The sequence below is a fragment of the Pipistrellus kuhlii genome, unplaced genomic scaffold (assembly GCF_014108245.1).
Source record: "Pipistrellus kuhlii isolate mPipKuh1 unplaced genomic scaffold, mPipKuh1.p scaffold_m20_p_11, whole genome shotgun sequence".
NCBI lineage: Eukaryota > Metazoa > Chordata > Mammalia > Chiroptera > Vespertilionidae > Pipistrellus > Pipistrellus kuhlii.
This window is the reverse complement of record NW_023425416.1, coordinates 46,302,986-46,322,728: the sequence shown is the minus strand read 5'-3', so window position 1 is coordinate 46,322,728 and position 19,743 is coordinate 46,302,986. Positions and strand designations below refer to the sequence as shown.

Here is a 19,743-nt window from a genome sequence, read left to right as displayed (position 1 = left end):
AAATAACCGAACGTTTCTCATGTGTGGGAGGCGCGGCTCTAATGGAAAAAGGGCGGCGCCTAAGGATCCCTCCCCCCACACACTCTCCCCCCATCCCCGGCTCTGACACGGAGCCCCCCACACCCACAGGGCGCTCGGCTGTGGGTCCCGGCAGGCAGGGCGGGCCGGCTCTGCTGTGAACCCAACAGAGTGGGACGCAAATATGTGCCGTCTCTGACCATCACCTTCCAGGGCGAGTCTGGGCACTGGGCGTCCAGAGGAGCGTTTCTTCTCCGAGAAAACATGGCCTCCAGCCTGGGCACAGCGGGTCTGGCAAGCTTCCGGCCGAAGCTGTGCTGGGACAACACGCTAAGGTCCCTCAGAGCACGCTCCGGGCCGCGTGTTAGCTGCCATTGCTGTGGGCCCATCGCAGAGCCTCCGGGTCAAAGCGGGTTAAGCGGGAAGCGCATGGCATCTCCCAGAAGAGGGTCCAGAGGTCCAGGGCCCTTCTCGCTCCTCCCCGAGGCGCCCTCCTCCTTCCGCGAGCTGCCTCCTTGGACTGGCATTGCGGGACCCGGGCAGCCCTTCCAGGGGTCGTACCGAGACGGGCCCTCCGCGGCTTCTCCCCTCGGCCGGGGGAGGGTGTGCTGCAGGCTGTGGGGTGACACGGAGCTGGGAAGCTGGCTGACGTTTTCTGCATCCATGTCCCTTCCCTGGTGCAGCGGTGGCCAAGCCCACGTCCAGGGAGGACAGCGCACCGCCACCTGCTCTCCTGGGGCAGCTGGGTCCGTCTTGGTGGCAGGGCGTGGCAGAGCCACAGCTTCCTGGGGTGGGGTCGCCTGGCCCTGGACCCCGCAGGTGGTAGGAGAGCGTCTGAGCACGTTTGCCAGCAGCCGGGCTGCTCTCAGGCGCGGCCAAACATCTGATGGAGGCACCGACTTGTCCGGACGCGTAGCCGCAAGGTTTGCCTGCCGCCGCCGCCTCCCCGCCCTGTGTCTCCCCGCCCTGTGGCCGTTCTCTCAAAGCCGGATTCTAATCTTTCCTTGAAAAGAATATTTGTTAAAAGAGGTGTTTTCTCCCTCTGGGAGACACCCCCGTGGCAGAGATGAGCAGAGGCTTTGATCTCGGAGGCATCTTTTTTAAGTTTGCTCTTTTGATCCGCTGTTGTTTCTCTGTACTTAATGGTTTGCTTCCACATCACCTAGCATAAGGTCACATAAGACAAACGCTTTGAAAAGCAAAGCCCAGACCCCCGCTTAATTGCAGCCCCCAGCAGAGTGCGGTTGCATTGTTCTCTGCAACCGGCAACTTGGTCAGAGCCTGGCAGGGGAGGGACAGGCGACTTCCCAGTGGGTCACGGGCCTGATGACCCGAAGCCCAAGCAGCAGCTCTGCTGCTCCTGTCCTCGCCCTCAGGCCCTGTAGGAAGGGATAGGAAAACTGCTCCTTCTTCCCCCCTCTCCCCCCCTGCTGTGCTGGTTTCCCTCTGACTTTCCAGCGATGACATCGTCCCATGGACACGTGGGCCTCGGAGCCAGAGGGGTGGGCAGCGCCGGGCACGGCGTCTCCGCGTCCCCAGTGGACGGAGCATGCATCCTGGTCTACCTGCCGAGGGCTCAGACTCCGCGTGGCTGCCGTGAGTCAGGTCCACCAACACTTGGTTCTGCTTCACTCTGGTTACAGTCCTGCATTCTGGGCCAAGGCCTATAATTAATTCGGCTCCATCTGTGCCAAACATGGGTAAGATTTAAGATCCCGTGGTTGCCACCCATCTTTAAGTCCATGAGTCAGTCCCCCGGCTTTTTTTTTTTTTTTTTTAATTATTATTAATTACCTGTGTTTTCTGAAGAAGACTGTTAGTGCTGTGACTGAGCGGCAGCATAGTGCTGGCTGTTGCCTGCTGTGCCCCCCTCAGGATGCACCTCTGAGTGCACCCCGCTTTCCAACCCGGGGACGGCCAGAGAAGCTCTGGACGCGTGAGCATGACAGGTGACTACGCAGGGACTCCACGCAGGCACGACGGAGCAGTGGGCGCTGGTGTGCCCGCCCCTGACACACACACAAACACCGTGTGCAGCCGTGGTTCCCGGGGCCCTGGCCTGCAGGCCGTGGGGGGCGGGTCCCGAGGCAGCGCAGAGGGAGGTGAAGCTGCGGTGGGGCCCGTCTCGCTGCCTTGAGAGTCGGCATGCCACGCAGGTGGAGGGCGAGCTGCGATGGAGCCCAGGGGGTTCCTCGAGTTGAGCTGAGAGTCCGGGAGGCAGGCAGTGCCCAGGAACCCTGCGTGGGGAGCCTGGGCTGCGGGGACAGGGCGCAGAGACCTGCGTGGACAGGGCCGCGGCTGGCGGTCTCCACAGCGTGCAGCAGAGCCCTGATCGGTGTGCGTGGGAGGCCCCCAGTGCTCGCCCAGGCAGCACGAGGCCTGTCCCACCAGCCGGGCGGGAAACTGCTGATCAGGAGGCGGGCGTGTCATGCACCGTCAACCTCGCTGTGATCTGATGGGAAAGGTGGGCCCTGCCCGCAGCTGAAGAAGCTTCTGGAAAAGGCAGAATAAGCAGCAGCAGGTAGAGAGGAGGGAGGGGCTGCCGGATCCCAGCCCGGCGTCCGTGGCAGGGGGCAGCATGCCTCGATTCGCAGTGGGTAGCAGTGGCTTTGAAGTCACATAGGAGCCTCAGCTGGAGAGAAGGCAAAGTATCTGGTTCAGAGCACAGAATAAAGGCCTGGGTGCATAGGTTTGTTTTGGGGATTTAAGCTCTCTGAAGGAGAGTTGTCATAGTTACCTGCTTGTTTTTACCTGTTTTCCTGAGATCTGAAGCCTGTGGAGTTAGTATAATTCTCCCCCGTGAAGTTCGTGTCGGTGCCAGCAGGCCGCTGGGCTGCCCTCCTGTGGTGCCTAGGGGCCCCCCGATTTCCTTCCTCGTCTCTTGGTGCTGCCAGGGCCTGTGCAGGGGGCTCGTGACTGGAAAACCGGGGCTAACATAGCTTCCTTAGCCCCTTGCACTCAGGACCACTGCGATCTAGACCTCCGTCAGTCCCGCCCACGGACAAGGCCCCACAGCCTGCCCACGCCTGACTCAGTGCAGCCACCCGCTCCGCACCCCCAGGCCATTTCTCCCCGGAGAAGCCCGCCAGAGCCTGCTGGAGGCTGACCTGTGCCTCCATCCATGAGCGGATCCGTCACGGACCACGATGGTGGGCAGTGGCAGTGCTGCTGACATACACGTTTTCCAGGCCTTCAATGAGGTGGATGGATAGGCACCAGGCCTGGCTCTGTCCCTCAGCGGCCGCTCTGTCCCGGACAAGCCTCTGTCCCCACTGCCCTTGCAGCCTCGGCTACACACGGCCCAGGCTGCGGCACCAGGGTCCTGCCACCACTGGGGACATGGGACACACCTGTGGTTAGTTTGCACTTGGGAAGCCGAAGTCCAGAAGCATCAGCCCCGCCTGTACCATCTCTAGGCCGTGAGCCGGAGGGAATGCGGGATAATAAATTCTACAGGCACTGGCGGAGTTTCGGTTCCACGTAATGATTGTTTCTATTGATCTACCTTGAAGTTCGACTGGATGCAAAGGCATTTGAGGAAGTTCGAATGCCGACTGATAAGGTCATCATGCGGAAGGCTGAAGAAAGCGACATATTTACCCCAAATACACGGGCAGCTTGTCTATCTCAGTGTGATGAGAAATCCACAGTAATTCGAATCATCGCTTCCCTCTAAGGAATGCACCTTTCTTTTTCCCTGCATGTTCTCAACATTCTTTGTCTTCAGCAAGTTTGAGTATGAACCGCTCGGGTGTGGACTCCCTGGATATCTTGTTGGACATTTTCTCAGCTCCTTAAATCTGTAGGTTCATGTCTTTCATCACTCTCGGACTAGTGTTAGCTATGATTTCCTCAAATGCCTTTCCATCCATTTATGCTGTTCTCTCATTCTAGAGCTCCAATGACACAAACCTTTTGTTATTGTCCTGCAGGTCCCTGAGGCTCTGTCCTTTGTGTCTTCCACATTTTTTCCTCTGTTGCTCAGATTGGATTGTTTCTATTGATCTATCTTCAAGTTCACTGCCTCTTTCCATTCTGCTATTGAGTCTATTTAGTGTGGCTTTTTGTTTATTAGTTATTATATATTTTTTGGTTCCTCTTTATATTTTCTAATTTTACAGTCTATTTTACTTTTACACTTTATTCTGTTTTCATACTGTTCTATTTCCATTTTAATATTTGTTTCAAAAGTGTTATAGTCTATTTTAATACTTCAAGTGTTAATTGTTTTAGCATTTTTATAACACTTTAAATTCTTTGTCAGATACTTCCAACATCTGTATTATTTTCTTATGTATTCTCTTATCTCATCCGGAACTGGAGTCTCTGATATTGTTTACAGTTTTTATTTTCTAATTAACTCGTTTTTACATGCAGGACAATAGTTGGTGTGGTCCGTAAGAGTTCCATTAAGTGGCCAAATTACAGAATTTTCAACTAATTCTTTTGGCTTTGCTGATGCCTACGTTTATGTCCATTCCGCACGATGCTATTTTGGTCCCTCCCTCTGATTGCGTGATGGTCACTATATTTTCTGTTTGCACCTTCTGACTAGCCTGGCAAGGAAATGAGTCTTACTGTTCCTTTGGAACCTGCTGGGTGATCTTCTTGGAGCCCACAGTCCCCTGGAAGGGCTGGGCGGGGCAGTGGGTGTGAACGCAGCTCCACGGACCTGCATGAGGCACGTTTTGGGAAACCTCAGTGCTCGCCTCAGGCATAACTGGACCTCAGCCACATTCCCAAACAGCTTGAGCTCACCCAGTTGGGTGTGATTTCGGGACACATTTCCCTGCAGCTCTTTGAAGAGGCAGATCTTTGCAGAAAGCACGCCCCATGCAGCTGGGCTGGCAGCTGGGCGAGGCACATGTGGGGAGCAGGGTGGCGAAGGTGCAGCGTCCACCTGGAAGTGTAGTGACCCTGTGACCTTCCTGTCACTGTGGCTAAGAAATCTCAGCCTCTTCTCAGAACTGGGCAGTGAGCCTGGGCTGCTAGGTCCAGTGGAAGGAACACTTGCGCAGGGGGTCACCTGAGGCCAGCCTGGTGCCAGCCTCCTGCCGGGGATAGGCTCCGGCTCCCTGGGTCCTGCCGCAGTGACCCCTGCGCCTCCCTGAGCCCCCGTTACCTCGCCTTAAGGCCAGGCTGTGGGAAAGAGCGACAGATGCGTAGGAGACTGCAGAGCCCCTGCTGTGACTCCCTCGTGCTCCCCACAAGGGTCACCACCATCTGCCTCTGTCCCCATCGTCAGCAGCGTCCTGTGGGGTGGGGCTGAGGCTTGCTCTCCAAGGCCACAGGCAGCCTGACACTCAGGGTGCCCAGCCAGCGGGCTGAGTCAGGGATGGGCCCACCGACCACTGTCTCCTCCGCCTCGCAGGTCACCTCCAACGAGAAGCACCTGGAGAGCCTGAAGGGCGCGGGCAGCCTCCTGCGGGCGCTGCAGCGGCTGGCCCCGGCTGGCGGGTGAGTAGGCCCAGGAGGGCCAGTGCAATCCAATGGGCTCATTCTTCTCTCTCCTCTGTCCCCCCATCCCCTCTGCACGCCAGGAACCCCCATCTTCCAGAAGGATCTCAGTGCCGGTCATTGCCATTGAGATCCCTCCCAGTGTGTGGCCAGTCCTGAGCCCCCCTGCTGTCGGTCCACTTGTAAGTGGACACCTGCCTCCACCGCACGCTTTCTGGCGGTGGCCAGGACACAGGGTTGGATTGGATGGAGTGGTTCTGGTGCTTTGGGGTGGGCGGTAACTTGAAGAAATACCTGATTGCTGAGCGAGTCTGTGGTGGAGGCTGGGCCCCCGTCATCCTTTTTGTACTTAATCCTGGATTGGGTGGGGGAGGGGGCACCACCTCCTGGGCTACCCACCCGCCATGGTTCCTGTGGGTGAGGGGAAGGACAGGCCCGCTGGTGGGAGGCCCTGCCTCACCATGTCAGCCTGGTGTGAGGGCAGACAGGGCCTCGGGCTGCGCCACGCGGACTGGTCTGTGAGGAGCCTACGTGGCCTCTCGCAGTTGAGTTGGGCAGCGGAGTGGAGTGGCCGGCTCCCGAGAGCCTTCCCCACCTGCCTGTGGACTCTCCTAGCGGGCCTCAGCCAGCCTTCAGGCGCAGGCCAGTGCGGCCTCAGGATGCACCTCAATCTGGACCAAATCCCAAAATGAGGACAGGGCTCCCTGGAGCCGGTGGCTTCTCCCGCACCCCCACCCGCACCCAGCACTCCAGGCAGGTGGGCGGTTGCAGCTGTGAAGCTGCTCAGATGGCGGGAGAAAGGGCTTTGTAATGTTGACCAAGAGTGAGTGAAGGGCGGTGTTCTCGGCTCTGTTGGCTCTGCCACAGGTGGACGTGCCCTTTGCCACTCACTGGCCTTCCCGGCGGCTCCCGTGGGCAGGGCAGTCCCTCGGGACCTTGGCTGCGCAGCCCGTCTCCTGCCCTGTCCCATGGAGGCCCCCCTCCCCTTATGCAGCCCCCTCCCGATTGTTTGACATCGGCTCTTTCTGTGTAGGAGGAAGGTGCCACGAGCTAATCTCATGTTCAAGGTGAACACTGCTGTGTGTCATTCTTTTCTTTACTAATAGTTGTTAGGGCACAGGCTTAAATGTGTGTGTTTGCTCTGGTGACAGTCTCCATTTCAAGCTCTGAATGGCACACCCACACCTGAGAGAATAAGAAACCCAGGATTCGTGGCTGATGGGCCAGGCAGCGGCAACACGGAGGAGAGGCAGTCTTTGGGCTGGGCTGGGCGGGCTCCTTGGTGTTGGGTACAAGTCAGCTGTGGGCCGGCTGAGCAGGGTCTGGCTGCCTTCGGACTTGCCTTACAGCTCAGCACCTGCACCTGGCCCAAGGGGGTTCATGTGCCGAGAGCTGGTGGGCCAGGAGCTCAGGTCTCGATTAGGGGTGCTGGTGGGGCCCGTTCTGAGCCCCACTGGGGTTGTGGGCTGACAGGTTCGCACCTCAGCCTGGTAACTTGGTCTCTGTGTCTCCAAGAGACTGCGGGGGGGAGGAGGGGGCGCCCTAGGAAGCAGCTGGTTCGTCAGACACCAGCCCCTTGGAAGGAGGGGCACCGCAGCCTTTGTTTCCCTCACAGTTCGTCTGCCGACAGCGCGGTGGCCGCCTTGGCCCTGGAAATCCTTCAAACTGTTGGACGCTAGGCGAGAGGGCACCAACCTCAGCTGCACAGGCAAGACCAGATCTGGCACACCCCAGCCGTCCCCACTTCCAATAAAGCCAGCTGACCCAGAGCCTGTGGCTGAGGTGCTCTCCCTCACTCTGGGCCCTGGACACCGCCTCCGAGTACAGCCCTCGTCCTGGGGGGCACACCCTGCAGAAATGCCAGTGCTCCAGGAACACTGGCTTCCTGTGAGGTCTGCCCACCTCGGTGGGTTGATGGCATCAAAGTAGAACTGTTCCCCCAACTTCTACCAGCCACTCCCAAACCCTTGAACCTCTTCAGCTTCTCCCTATGTCCCCTCACACACACCAGAACCTCCTGGGGGCCGGGCCCATGCACACCTGGTGGACACTGCAGGTGCTGGGCTGTTAGACTGAGGAATCTGGCCTGGAAGATGGGGTGGGTCCTGGACAGGTCAGACCAGGGGAGCAAGTTGATGCAGCCCCAGGTCTCTGGGGCCTCGGTGTCCGATCTGCACAAGGAAAGGTTAGACCAGGCCAACAGCTGCTGCCCCTCCAGCTGGGGGCTGCGCTTCTGCCTAGGTGGGCTGTCCCCTGCAGAGTGTAGCCCCTTTGCCACAGTGACCAGGGTAGTTTGCCAAGTTCACTGGGCTATAAGGCAAGCAGTAGCTTTGTGCTAACTCTCCAAGGCATGTCTGTCAGTCCCCTCCACAACCTGCAAAGCAGCTTCTCCACTTCCTCTCAGGCCATCTACTTGCTCGGCGCTGATCTCAGCACTCTGACTCCCTAGCCCTGTCTCTCCTGTGGGTGCGCAGAGCTTGAGCTGTAAACAGCTGGGGTGCAAGAGGCTGTCCCCCGAGCAGCAGGCAGTTTCATTTCATCGCTCATAGCCTACTTACTGCCCAGTGAGGCGGCGGCACCCCAGTGGCCTGGCTGTGTTCCTGGCTGGAGTAGGAGTTGGCTCCCGGAGCAGCCAGAGTCCTGGCTTTTGGCTCCAGCTGCTTTGCCTCCGGGGCACAGATCTCGTTTTCCCAGACCACCTGTTCTCTCCCGTGATTCAGTTCCCGGGAGACCACTGGAGTTCTGGGTCTCAAGAGCTCAGAGAAGGTATTTCAAAGACTGGAAAAGCTACTTCCCCCTCTCCATCAAGCAGGGAGGCGTCTGCTGTTGAGAGTTAAACAGGGAGGACTTACCATTCCCACACCTTGCTGAGCTGACCACTGCTGGCCCTGAGCCCATAGCACTGCATGTTGAGAAAAGGCGTATCTGCAGGAGGCAAGATGGAGGTCCCAGCAGGGCTACTGCCCTGCCAACGGTGCTCAGCCCAGGGTGCTGGCACTAAAGCCAGCCCGCGCTAAGCCTGTACCGTGTGAGGCTATGTCCTTCTGGACCTGGGGGGTCCTTTTGTCATTCTCTCAGTGTCAAACGGAAGCAGCAGCCTTAGTTTAATGAAACCGAGGTAGGGCGCGAGCAGGCTAGCGGCCGCAGAGACCCTTCCCTGCTTCTCCGGGGGGGAGGCTTCCCAGGCTGCTCCAGTGCTGAGAAAGGAGCTGGCCCCCAGCCCCATGGGAGCTCACAGGATTCTGAGTGTAAGGGGTCCAGACCCAGGTACCTGCTGCCCCCCCCCCCCCTTCCCACTACCTCCAAGCTTCACCAACGGACACACCACGGGGACAAATGTGTCCCTGAAGTCGGCAGCCGGAGCACGGGCTGGGGAGTGGCTGCACAGGACTTCCCTCCGCCTTCCCCTCGACTACACCCCAGGCAGCGAGACCGTGCCTGAGACCTCGCTGGGAGTAGATGGAGGACTGTGCCGGCCTGTGAGGACCGTCGGGTGACTGGCTCCAGGTGGTCAGAGAAGTGAGAGTCACATGGGCAGCTGAGGAGGTAGGTCTGCTGGGTGCAGCCACAGAATCGACTGCATGGTGGTTCGCATTCCTTATTACCATGAGGTTTTCTGTTACCTGATGGGGTTCCAGGTCAGCTCTGTGAATGTAGGGAAGCTCAGAAAGTGGGGGCGCTAGTGGCTCAGGCTCTTGTCCAAGGGGAGGTGGTCTCCCCTGCCTGCACTTGAGGCAAGATGCCAGTGTTCCTCCCTCCCCTAGCAACAGAAACAGGATGCAGAAATAGATCTCTGCATACGGATCGAGGCAGTGACTGAGGTAGGAGCCTTGGGAAAGGGGGAGGAAGCTACAAAATCCCGAAGAAAGGGGCTTGGCCATGGGGGTTGTCTGGAGTGGGATGGGAACCAGAACGGACAAAGGTTTGGAGGCTCCGGCTCGGTGGGGCTGAGGGAAGTGTGGGAACAAGAACAAGGGAGCGGAATACTGAGGGGAGGCTGGCTGACAGCCCACCTCTGGCCTCTTGCTGGAGGCGGTCAGGGAGTGGGTACCACACAGGAGTGAGGAGAAAAGGAGACTCCACCTTTTCTGCCTCACCTCACCCCTCCATTTTGTAACTGCCTTGGGGGGGTTAATCCTCTCAAGGAAGGAAAAGCAGCGAGATTCTCACCTGCTAGAACAAAACCACCATAGCCCATCCACTCAGCTCTTTACTAATTAAACCAAACAACACGATTCAGACTTGTTTTTATTACAGTAATCAAAACAATTAAGAAGCTTGTTTACCTTAAGATCTTTCACTGTCAAGGACTCAAATAACCAGATCAAAGTCTCATGTCTGAAGCCTCTATTCCAACAGGAAGCGCCCTCTTCCCTCAATGCAGTGGGACCAAGTGTCCTGTGAGCTCCACCCCCAGGTAACGGCTCTCCTGGCTGTGTAGTAATCTAAGAACGCCTTGCTTTTCAGTTTGCCACCCATGGATGAGTCCTTAATAGACTGCCCTTTTTTGGATCAGTGTAGCCCCCTTCAGTATGCATGTATGACTTCCTTTTGTTTAATGTTATGAAATATAGTCAAGCTGTTGTTTTTAACTGCAGGATGGCCACTCTCAACCTTGAGGCAAAAGAAAAATACTGAGAGTTTTATTTAAAATTAATAGTTTGTTGACTGTCATGGATTTTTTTCTGCGTTAACTTCAATTTTATCCAAATGGCCACCCACAGAAAGTCAGAAACCACCCTCCTAAGCACATACCACTCTTTTTAAAAGACCAAATCACAAGTCTTAACAGGTCTTCTGACTCTGCCCTCAGGGAGGAAAGCTGTGAGACCTACCGCCAGGATGACAGGCTCACCTGGCAGGTAGCCGGAAAGGCCCATTCTGGGTCTATGTTCAGATAAACATCTACACTTAAACCAACTTAATTATCAGTTCAAAGTGGAGTAGAAGGAATTCCCCTCTCCAAATGAGTCACACTTAGGTGAAGGTGCTTGGGATCTAAAGCCCAGGTAAAAAAAATAAAATAAAGCCCAGGTAAAAAAAATAAAATAAAGCCCAGGTAGCTAATTTTTCATTCTTACCTTAAGATAGCAAGTGGGGGGTGGGGAATTCCTATTGGCTTTCAGTTTTGCTCTATGCAGCCCAAAGACCAGCTAGATGCCTTCTGGTCACTTGGGCAAGCTTACACACATGGCCCAACAGAAGCCAGCTGAAGTCCTGGCCGTAGGGTCTAAGCCCAGTCCTTCAGTTGGAGAAGGTGGCATCGTGTTCATGGCTGAAGCCCTGGTGGTGCCACTGCTGGAGAAACTGGGCCGGCATTCTCATCTAAGGTAAAGAAGGTCCTGCCTTTGACCACTTAGTTCACTATGTACGGGAATATACTGTTACCCTCATAACATCGTTTGCTAACAAGGAAAAAGGTGACACAATCGAATGAATTAAAAGTTTAATTCTGAACAATTTTTATAACTGCATTTTCTCTTGAAGCATTGAATCACAGCAGGTTACAACAACTTTGGGATAAAAGGCAACTGGTAAACTGTCCAAAACAAGGTTCCAAATAACACCTTACTGATTTACCTACCCATACATATCCCAAATAAAGTTTTCGATCAAAAACATGAAATAGATCCACCTGCTTATTTTAAGCATATTAAAAAGGAAACTAATTGGACCATTTCTATTTGTCTATTTTATACAAAAAGGCTACACAATGTTACACTTTATTCAGATTACAATTAGAGTGATTATGAATTAGTGTTCTACACCATTACTCAATTCTTAAAAATTAGAAATTGCTGTAGCAGTATTCACTATAACTTAAGACTACAAGACTTAAAAAACTAACAGTTACTGCAAAAAAAATTAAAGAGCTACTTCAAAGCAAGCAAATCAGTACCATTACAAGATAATTAAAAAAAAAAATTTAACAAGCAAGGCTAGAGTTTGATAAATTCCATCCTGTGATCCATTCTTGTGCATTCTTCACTTCTTGAGTCACTCCCAAAAGCCATTTGTATTGTTACTCCTCGACCAAAAAGGACCAGAACAAAAAGTTTACTTCACGTGTTCCCATAGGAAACTCAGCTTGGTTAGTGTGTCAGGCACTTTCTGAGATACCAGCCCACCCCTCGAGCCCTCTCAGCAACTCTACAGGCCAATCACAATGCAAGTTCAGACAATACCGCTGTATAGAGAGAAAGGCTGCTATTAATGTTTAAAACAGCAAATGTTACTCATTTGAGCACTAAGTTGCAAAAGCTGTGGCAAAAAACATTAAAGTTAATGACTTCCACACATGACCACATAACCAGAAATCTGAGAACATTCAAATGTTCTAAGACATCTCCTTTCAAAGTATGTATGTATCTGTTTTGTTTTTTGTGGCAGATTTACAAATAGGTCTAAACCACTCCCACCCTACCAACCAAGTCTTTCTGAAGTTCTGTAGGCAGAGTAAAAGTTTTTCACCCAAACTGGCTTTTTAACTTCTTACCTAAAGGATGATTTACAGGTCAGTATCAAACCAGGCCAGCTGATTGCTGTCACCTGGAGGCAGCCCATCCATGAGGTCCTGGGCGTGCCCCAGATCTGGCAGCCCATCAACTGGATAGTCAGCACCAGGGTGGTGGCCACCCATCTCATGCTCCATCATGGGGTCCATTCCCAAGGCATCCTGGCCATATCCACCAGAGTGAAAAGAACGATAGCTGGGGTCTAGGAAAGTCAGGGTGGCAACAAAATGGGCAAGGGAGTGAGAGGAGAAAGACAAAAGTTACCACTGAGGTTAGGGTTAGGGACGTGGAAGGACTACGTACTTGTCAGAAAGCACTGCTTTCTAGCTTTCTTCAGCCCCGTAATTACCCACGGCCAGGCCACCCACTCAGTTCCAGTCACGCCTTCAGTTCACCCTGAATGTTTTGTATTTCCCTACACAAGTTCCTCAGGAGGAGAGCAGCTTCCACTGTACACGACCACCCAGGCATCAGGAAGCCATGGGCAGAAGGTGAGGCAACAACAAGGAAGTCTGGCAGATGTAATCTAGCTGATGAGAAGTCCAGGTGATGCCCACAAAGGTACTGAGAAAATGCAAGACATCATTCCCAATTGAACTTCTATATATTTCATCTTAAAGGTTGACATTTGTATGTCTGTCAAGGAAAAAAGCTATGGGCTTTAGTGGTTTAAGAATTAGGAAAAACAAGTTTTAAGATTACAAATTTAAGGTGAATAATTACAGTTATTGGTGGTCTACCCCATGTTCCATCTCCATTCCCAAGAGTGGAATTAGCTTTTCAGAAAAACCCGACAATACAACATACCCAGCCCAGACCTGAGCTTGGGGACACAAGTTTCCCATACTCTCATTTCCTGGGTGGGTTGTAGACCCAGGTATTATAGCTTCTCTGATGACATACACACACACACGAAAAAAAGAATAGCCAGAAATCTGGCAGGAGTGACAAGTGTTTGTGGTGTGATACTGTTGAAGAACTGACTTTAATTGCTTGCTTTCCTGCCAACACTGGCTTCCCAGGTAAGCAAACTAGCTCTTTTGATAAAGCTTGATCTAGAGTTAATCGAGAAACATGAGACACATACCATCCTGGCGATATCCAAGGGGCTCTCCCTGGGCACCAATATCAAGTCCAAGATCAGCAGTCTAGATAAACAGGCACAAAACAGGGAAACAAAATGAAGAGTCTCAACTTACAAAGTACACTCTTAAACATTATATTGATAGAAATACTTCAAAATGTAGAAGTATACAATAGATACATCAGACTCCACTCCTCAAAGATTAACCACAATACTAGAAACATGTTTTCCCATTGCACACAGTCTTTTATTTTATTTAAAAAATATTTTATTGATTTTGTACAGAGAGGAAGGGAGAGAGATAGAGAGCCAGAAACATCGATGAGAGAGAGTCATCGATTGGTTGCCTCTTGCACACCCCGCACTGGGGATATGCCCACAACCAAGGTACATGCCCTTGACCGGAATCGAACTCAGGTCCCCTTAGTCCCCAAGCCAACGCTCTCTCCATTGAGCCAAGCCGGTCTCAGCTGCACACAGTCTTTTAAAAACTCACAAATTTATCCTTTTAGTAAATATATGTCAGTGCTTACTATGTGCAGGCCCTGTTCTAGGTGCTAGAGATACAACAGCAAACAGGCCAAGTGACCCCCCCCCCCCCCCCCCCAAACAGGACATGTTCTATGGAGGCCGACTTGTAGCCTGTGCTGAAGCTGCCAGTAACCGAGATGGAGAAAATTATGACAGAACAGGTTTGTGAAGGAAGGAGATGGGTGGGGAAGTTCAGAGCTCAAGATGGAACATGTCAAGATTGCCTGTTAAAAGCCCAATAACACATTACTCACCATTTGGCTTTTTTTAAAACAAATAATATATAGGATCTCCTTCCATTCAACTGTATATTACTATGTACATTACTATGAAAATTACAGTTTTAACTTCAATGAATAACTGTGCTGAGGAATACACTAAAATTCATAGTAATTCTACTAGAAAAGTAGTGATAAAATGACCCCTAACTCACTGTTTGATTGCCTCTTTAATTTTAATCTCCCTCCCTGTGAATCCTAAGGTTCAATAAGCAGTTAGTTCATTCTGAGCCAACTTTTGAAAGCTGTAGTTCTCCTTCAGTCGTTGCCCACATAGCATGATAAACGACTATTGAAGTGAAGGACAGTCGACAGCAATGCACGCAGACCTAGTGTTCTGAGGGAAACACGAACTGCGCTGCCTGCTCCGGCCAACTACCCAAGACACACACTCGCACCGCCTACCTCATTCCAAGCCATTGGCTCTGTTCTGAAAAGAGAACTGGTCAGCTCCACGGAAAGCCGCTTCTTATAGTCCTGTGGCTTGTCCTCAGACATTCGGAACAACACAGCAGCTGCATACGTTGCTGGGATGACAGAAAAAAAGACTCTTAGGAAAATGGAGGCATCACTGTATGAACCGGCTGGAGGTCCTGGTTCCTCTTCTACTTACCCACACCTTCATTCCTCGAGTGCAGCAATTCCGTCAGGGGAGCCGTGGCTCCCTCGGCTTCAATAGCTTCTGCAGCCTCCTTGTCCTGAGCAAGTTCACAGAGGACCCCTGCAGCAACTCTTTGGATATTTTCAATGGGAGAATAAAGCAGCTAAGGAGAAAACACACAAAAAAGCCTAATTAAATTAAAGCATAGCAAGCACACCATTGTAGTGCAAACATTCTCAACTGAGTATGAATGGCGTTTGCACTACTTGTATTAAAGCATAGTCGTGCCCTGCTTAGCGAAGGAGTAAGTCTGAGCAATGCATGTGAGCATCAGAGCACACCTAACCTGGACGGTCAGCCCACTGCACCCCTAGGCCACATGCCCATACAGCACGTTCCTCTACTGAATGCCGTGGGGAACTGTAACACCACGGTGAATGTAGATTTGCTTACATCAGCATCACCATAAACACGTAACATATGCTATAACAGTACATTATCATGGGGTGACAGGAATTTTTCATTCCATTATAATCTTAGGTTACCACCAACTGATGACAGAAATATCATTATGTAGCACTTGACCGTATTCTCTAAATTATTTTCCAAAGTGTGTAATGCTCTAGGACACTGGTTTCCTAGAATATTTTTTGGCTACAATCCCTTTTCTCCAGAGATAGTCTCCATTGAGCTAAAACTTGGGAACCCAGAGGTAGGTGGGGGTCGGCTTTGGCAGCAAGACCAGCTCTCGTGCCTCTGCGATTGAGTACCTAACAGTGGAGCAAATCAGCTCCCTCTTCTTGCCTTCAAATCCAACGTTTCTCCTACTGCCCCCAAAATGAAGGGAATTTTTATAAAATTAAATGTATTCAGCCTAAAGGACCTCCCACGATGAGATTCTATTTTTCATGCTTTGGTATGGGGACATGGGCAGAGTATTATCATTTTATAAATGGTGATAGATACAAAAATAAGGGTACAGACATTTCATTTTCATCTAATTTCCTGAAAGTTTGCTTATTGTTAGAATCCTGAAATATTATGACACATAAAATCTAGAACACCTCACTTCAAACCAACATACCTGCACAAACAGTGGAATGGTATTCAGTCCTCTGATTACGATTCGGTTGTGAACATCCCGAGCTAGGATGTGAAGGGCTCCAGTGCAACCTTCAACTATTTCTTCCATGCGGACGCCCTCCTACCAAAAGAAACATGGTTAATAAATAGGGCATTCTCCTTCCCAAAGTTTTAAACTAAGATTTTCCGTTCTGAGTAGCAATTACTAGTAACACCACACACCCAAAGTTTTCAAGCATTTGCCGTTAGTTGAGGAATAAAGGAGGATTCCATTAAGCTGAGTGTCACTGAAAGGGGCCTCATGGAGCAGCCCTTTCCACACAGGGCTTCCTTTTGCCTCTGAATCCCAAAGGGAACTTCTTACAGTGAGGACGCCCACCACTCCAGGGAAAAGGAAATTGAAAGATGAGAAAGCAATGCTCAGACTACTATGTCAATGTTTTTCTTTCATATGCTCCATTTTTGTACACCTATGTATATTCGGTGAAAACTTTGCTAGGTTTTATCACCAACTACTAAAATTCTACTGAGCTGCCAGCAGAAAATTCACTCCTCACCTCCTCCAGACTATTCAACTGAAGGCCTGTATGAGAGAGGAAAGTTAGCTTCTGCAAAATATAAGTACTATGTGCTTTCCTTGTTTCTGAATTTTCAAAGTTATAATGCCCTAGCTGGTTTGGATCAGTGGATAGAGCATTGGCCTGCAGACTGAAGGGTCCCTGGTTCAATTCGGGTCAAGGGCACATATCCAGATTGTGGGCTCAATCCCCAATAGGGGGCGTGCAGCTTATTAATGATTCTCATCGATGTTTCTCTCTCCCTTCCCCTCTGAAATCAATAAAAATATATATTTAAATTTTTTTTAAAAGGGTTATAATTCTGCTCTTAGAAACTGTATTTTAAAAGAATATATTTTTACCATGACCTCCTGGTTCATGGATCCAGTCTCAAACACTGAGCCACACTAGCCGGGCACAACAAATTTTTAGAACAAATCCTTTTCTTAAATTCGAGATCGAAAATAAAAGGTGCCTTTGCACTTTAATAAGCCACCTCATAGACACAGCCCAGTACCAAAAGTAAAGAATGGAGAAAGCCCCCTAATGAGTGAATACACAAAGCAACTAGCAAGAAGATGTTCCCAAAATCTGTTCTGGGAAGTTCCATCCTTATTTCCTAAAGTAACTAAATTAAAGAAGAGAACTCTCTGAAGGTCTGAGTCTTATATTCAGAGGATCCAGAATGTCTTTACTTGTAATGAAGTTAGTATTAAGACTGCAAACTTGGTATCAAACGCTTTCTGAGTAAAGATTCCAGAAATGCTGTTATTATTAAAATTTGTTGGCAATCTTGTATCTGTGGAAATAGTTTAAACCACTCTTGGAAGAGACAGTAAATGGTGTGTTAAATATTTGTAAGGTAACACTCATGTTGTAATGGAGAAGAGGCTCTGAAATCAGAGTTAAATTCAAATTGTGGCTCTGTTGTTTCCTAAGAAGTAAGCCTTTGTATGGATGAAATGATAAAACTCTGTAGGAAGTACATAACCTCACTCTCCCTTTGTAAGCCTGACAATGCAAAGATGCAAAGAAGATGTCATAGGAAACATCACTAGAGGCCACTTTATCTTCTCAGAAGCCACAAAGCATGTCAGTTTTTTAGCCATTAGCAATCAGCTCTTCAGGCAGAAAAGGAGGAGGGAGCAAATGATGGGTTTATGTTATCTGTCACTAGTAAGATTTACCCACCACAAACTGCTGCTGTGTTCCACCCATAGACGTACGACGCTGGGTATCCTGATGTGCACGCACCAACAGCTGGACTAGTCGTGGAATGGCGCCCTGCTCACGCAAAGGTGCATGATTTGCTGGACAAAGAGCAAGATTTCGAATCAATCCAACAGTCGCCTGTAGATAAGAAAGAACAAAGAACTGGCATACAAGTCAACAAAACCATTTATAGCCTAAAGTTCCCACCACACTAAAATTCCTGGTCTCACTAATTACACAGATCTTCAGAACCCCATCCCAGCCACACTTCCTGGGCATCGATCCCTCATGCTGAGCAGCCATCCAATAGCTAGAGGCGGCTCATTTTTAATTCTGTGACTACTTTGGCAATTTACCTTTATCAGAGGCCAATGGGATGGTGGGTGTAGGAGTTTCACCACAACTGGTAGTCCATAGTGAAGGCGAACAGCATTCTGGGCCATCTCTGCTTCCTGGTGTCGGCTGGTCAGATGACGAAGAGCACAGATGGCAGGCTCAGTGATGTCCTCCCTGTCACCAGCACGAAGGACGGTACGCACAAGAGCCTCAATACCACCCACTTGGCACACCATCATCTTGTTCTTATAATTATTGCAAGTGAGATTAGAAAGGATTCCCGCTGCACAGGTGACCACATTTATATCGTCTGAACCCAGCAGCTGAACAAGAGTCCCAAGAAGACCTTCCATCCCTTCCTATGGAAACAGAAACAGAAACAGATGCTCAGGACACACTCATCTGGACTCTGTCACTAAGGCACCGGCTTACTCAGAATTTACCTGTTTAGTTGCAGCATCTGAAAGGTTCCTAAGAGTCCAAAGACAGTTCTGAACAAGACGCTGACTTGGATCTGTCAGATGAAGTCCTAAAGCTTGCATTCCACCTAGAAGATGAAAAAAGGTCTAAGACAATGCCCATTAGCTAACAATTCTATCAGCACTATGTGTCTTCTCTGGTCTTGGAGGGTGTTCCCCCTCCCATGTAAATCCTTTATTTCCTTTTATTTTCTAGGATACTGTCCAGTTGCCAGTTCATTTCAACTTCTGTCAAATATCTATGTTCCTTCCCTATGTGGAATAAGTTTTCATTATTTCCATTATTCCCATGTAGGTAATATTCCTATTATTTCATTTCAGCTATTCAATCATTTCAATATATATGTTCAATACTATTAGTTGGAACTACCAGTGAACAAAATGTTATAAAATCCCTAATCTCATAGAGCTTGTGGTCTAGTTGGAGGCGAACAATAAACAAATATACAATTAATAAACTAAAAGTGTATGTGTGTGTGTGTGATGATATTAAGTGCTATAGGGAAAAACAATATGAGGGAAGGGATTACAATTTTATGTAGGGTGATCAGGTCACCTCAATATGAAGGTGACATCTGAGCAAAGATCTGAAGGAGCCATGTAAATGCCTAGGTAAGAATAATCAAAAGAATGCACAGAATGCTTTCACCAGAGCTGCATAAAGGCACTGACTCCCAAGGGTCACAGCCTTCCGTCACCTAGGACCCTAATGAAGGACATTTACACTGGCAGGTGTCTAAATGGAAGCTCAATTCCCCATGTGCTGGCTTAATAACTTCACCGTCTCCCTCCTACTAAAATCACTTCTGAAGTGTGGTGAAATACTTTCTCTTGTTTCCTTATTCAACTTTTCAGTTATGTTTTATTTCCTCAAAGTAGGTTAGATCTACTTGCCATATCTCATAGCACTCTATTTTTCCTTCATAGTATTTATCCCAACTCTAAGTTTACCTCCCCTACAAAACAAAGGTCATCCCTATCTTGTTCCTTCCTCGTAGCTCCAGCTACTAATTGGTGACCTTAGCAAGGCTGACACTCAGTATTTGTTAAATGACTAGATTCCCTTCTATCTTCTCTCCCTCCAAGATTTCATTCCTCCTATTAAACTCTGAAAGTGGATCTGAACTCCAGATGCCCACCAGACTTTGCACATACATTCTGTCAGCAGGTCTCGGGTTGAAGTCCCTCCCATACAGAAGACTGAGGTAGCTCCCACCTCACTGAGGCCTTTCCCCCTCACCATGACTAAGAAGGCAACTCCCCAATCTGTAGCCCAATCCCCCCATATTCTAGTACCACACATTCCCAGCTACCTACTGACATTTGAGTCACTGAATATGTCACCACCTTTAATGGTTTTGTTCCTCAAATTAAAGAACCCATTCTGATAGTTCCATTTATTGTCACGATACTCATGATCTTCTGGTTGCCCTTTTAGCCCCTACATCGACACATTCCATGTATTCTTTCATAAGTTTCAAACATTCATCCTTTGTTGTCTATTTTTATACCAAACTACTACATTCCTAGAAGCCTGTAAGAAGCATATAATACATCTCAGAGGCCTGGTCTGCTTGCCTATGATCATCTAA

The 19,743-nt window shown here is 50.0% G+C and overlaps 2 protein-coding genes across 7 annotated transcripts in view; one reads left to right on the top strand and one right to left on the bottom strand.

Annotated features, from left to right (window-relative positions):
• The window catches only part of ULK4 (unc-51 like kinase 4), a 215,037-nt gene extending 205,109 nt beyond the window's left edge, over positions 1 to 9,928 (top strand). For all 3 annotated transcript variants that reach the window (XM_045579448.1, XM_045579447.1, XM_036431957.2), the window contains 2 exons: positions 5,390 to 5,475; positions 7,091 to 9,928. In XM_045579448.1, the coding sequence (XP_045435404.1) occupies positions 5,390 to 5,475; positions 7,091 to 7,154 (150 nt within the window). In that variant the 3' untranslated portion in view covers positions 7,155 to 9,928. The remainder of the gene's footprint in view (positions 1 to 5,389; positions 5,476 to 7,090) is intronic.
• Positions 9,929 to 10,906: 978 nt separating this feature from the next.
• The window catches only part of CTNNB1 (catenin beta 1), a 35,278-nt gene continuing 26,441 nt past the window's right edge, over positions 10,907 to 19,743 (bottom strand). For 2 of the 4 annotated variants that reach the window (XM_036431970.2, XM_036431972.2), the window contains 8 exons: positions 18,116 to 18,219; positions 17,693 to 18,031; positions 17,316 to 17,474; positions 15,569 to 15,688; positions 14,497 to 14,647; positions 14,289 to 14,410; positions 13,078 to 13,138; positions 10,907 to 12,192 (listed from right to left, as the gene is read on the bottom strand). In XM_036431970.2, the coding sequence (XP_036287863.1) occupies positions 11,984 to 12,192; positions 13,078 to 13,138; positions 14,289 to 14,410; positions 14,497 to 14,647; positions 15,569 to 15,688; positions 17,316 to 17,474; positions 17,693 to 18,031; positions 18,116 to 18,219 (1,265 nt within the window). In that variant the 3' untranslated portion in view covers positions 10,907 to 11,983. The remainder of the gene's footprint in view (positions 12,193 to 13,077; positions 13,139 to 14,288; positions 14,411 to 14,496; positions 14,648 to 15,568; positions 15,689 to 17,315; positions 17,475 to 17,692; positions 18,032 to 18,115; positions 18,220 to 19,743) is intronic. The other 2 variants (XM_036431969.2, XM_036431971.2) reach the window with 2 other exon arrangements.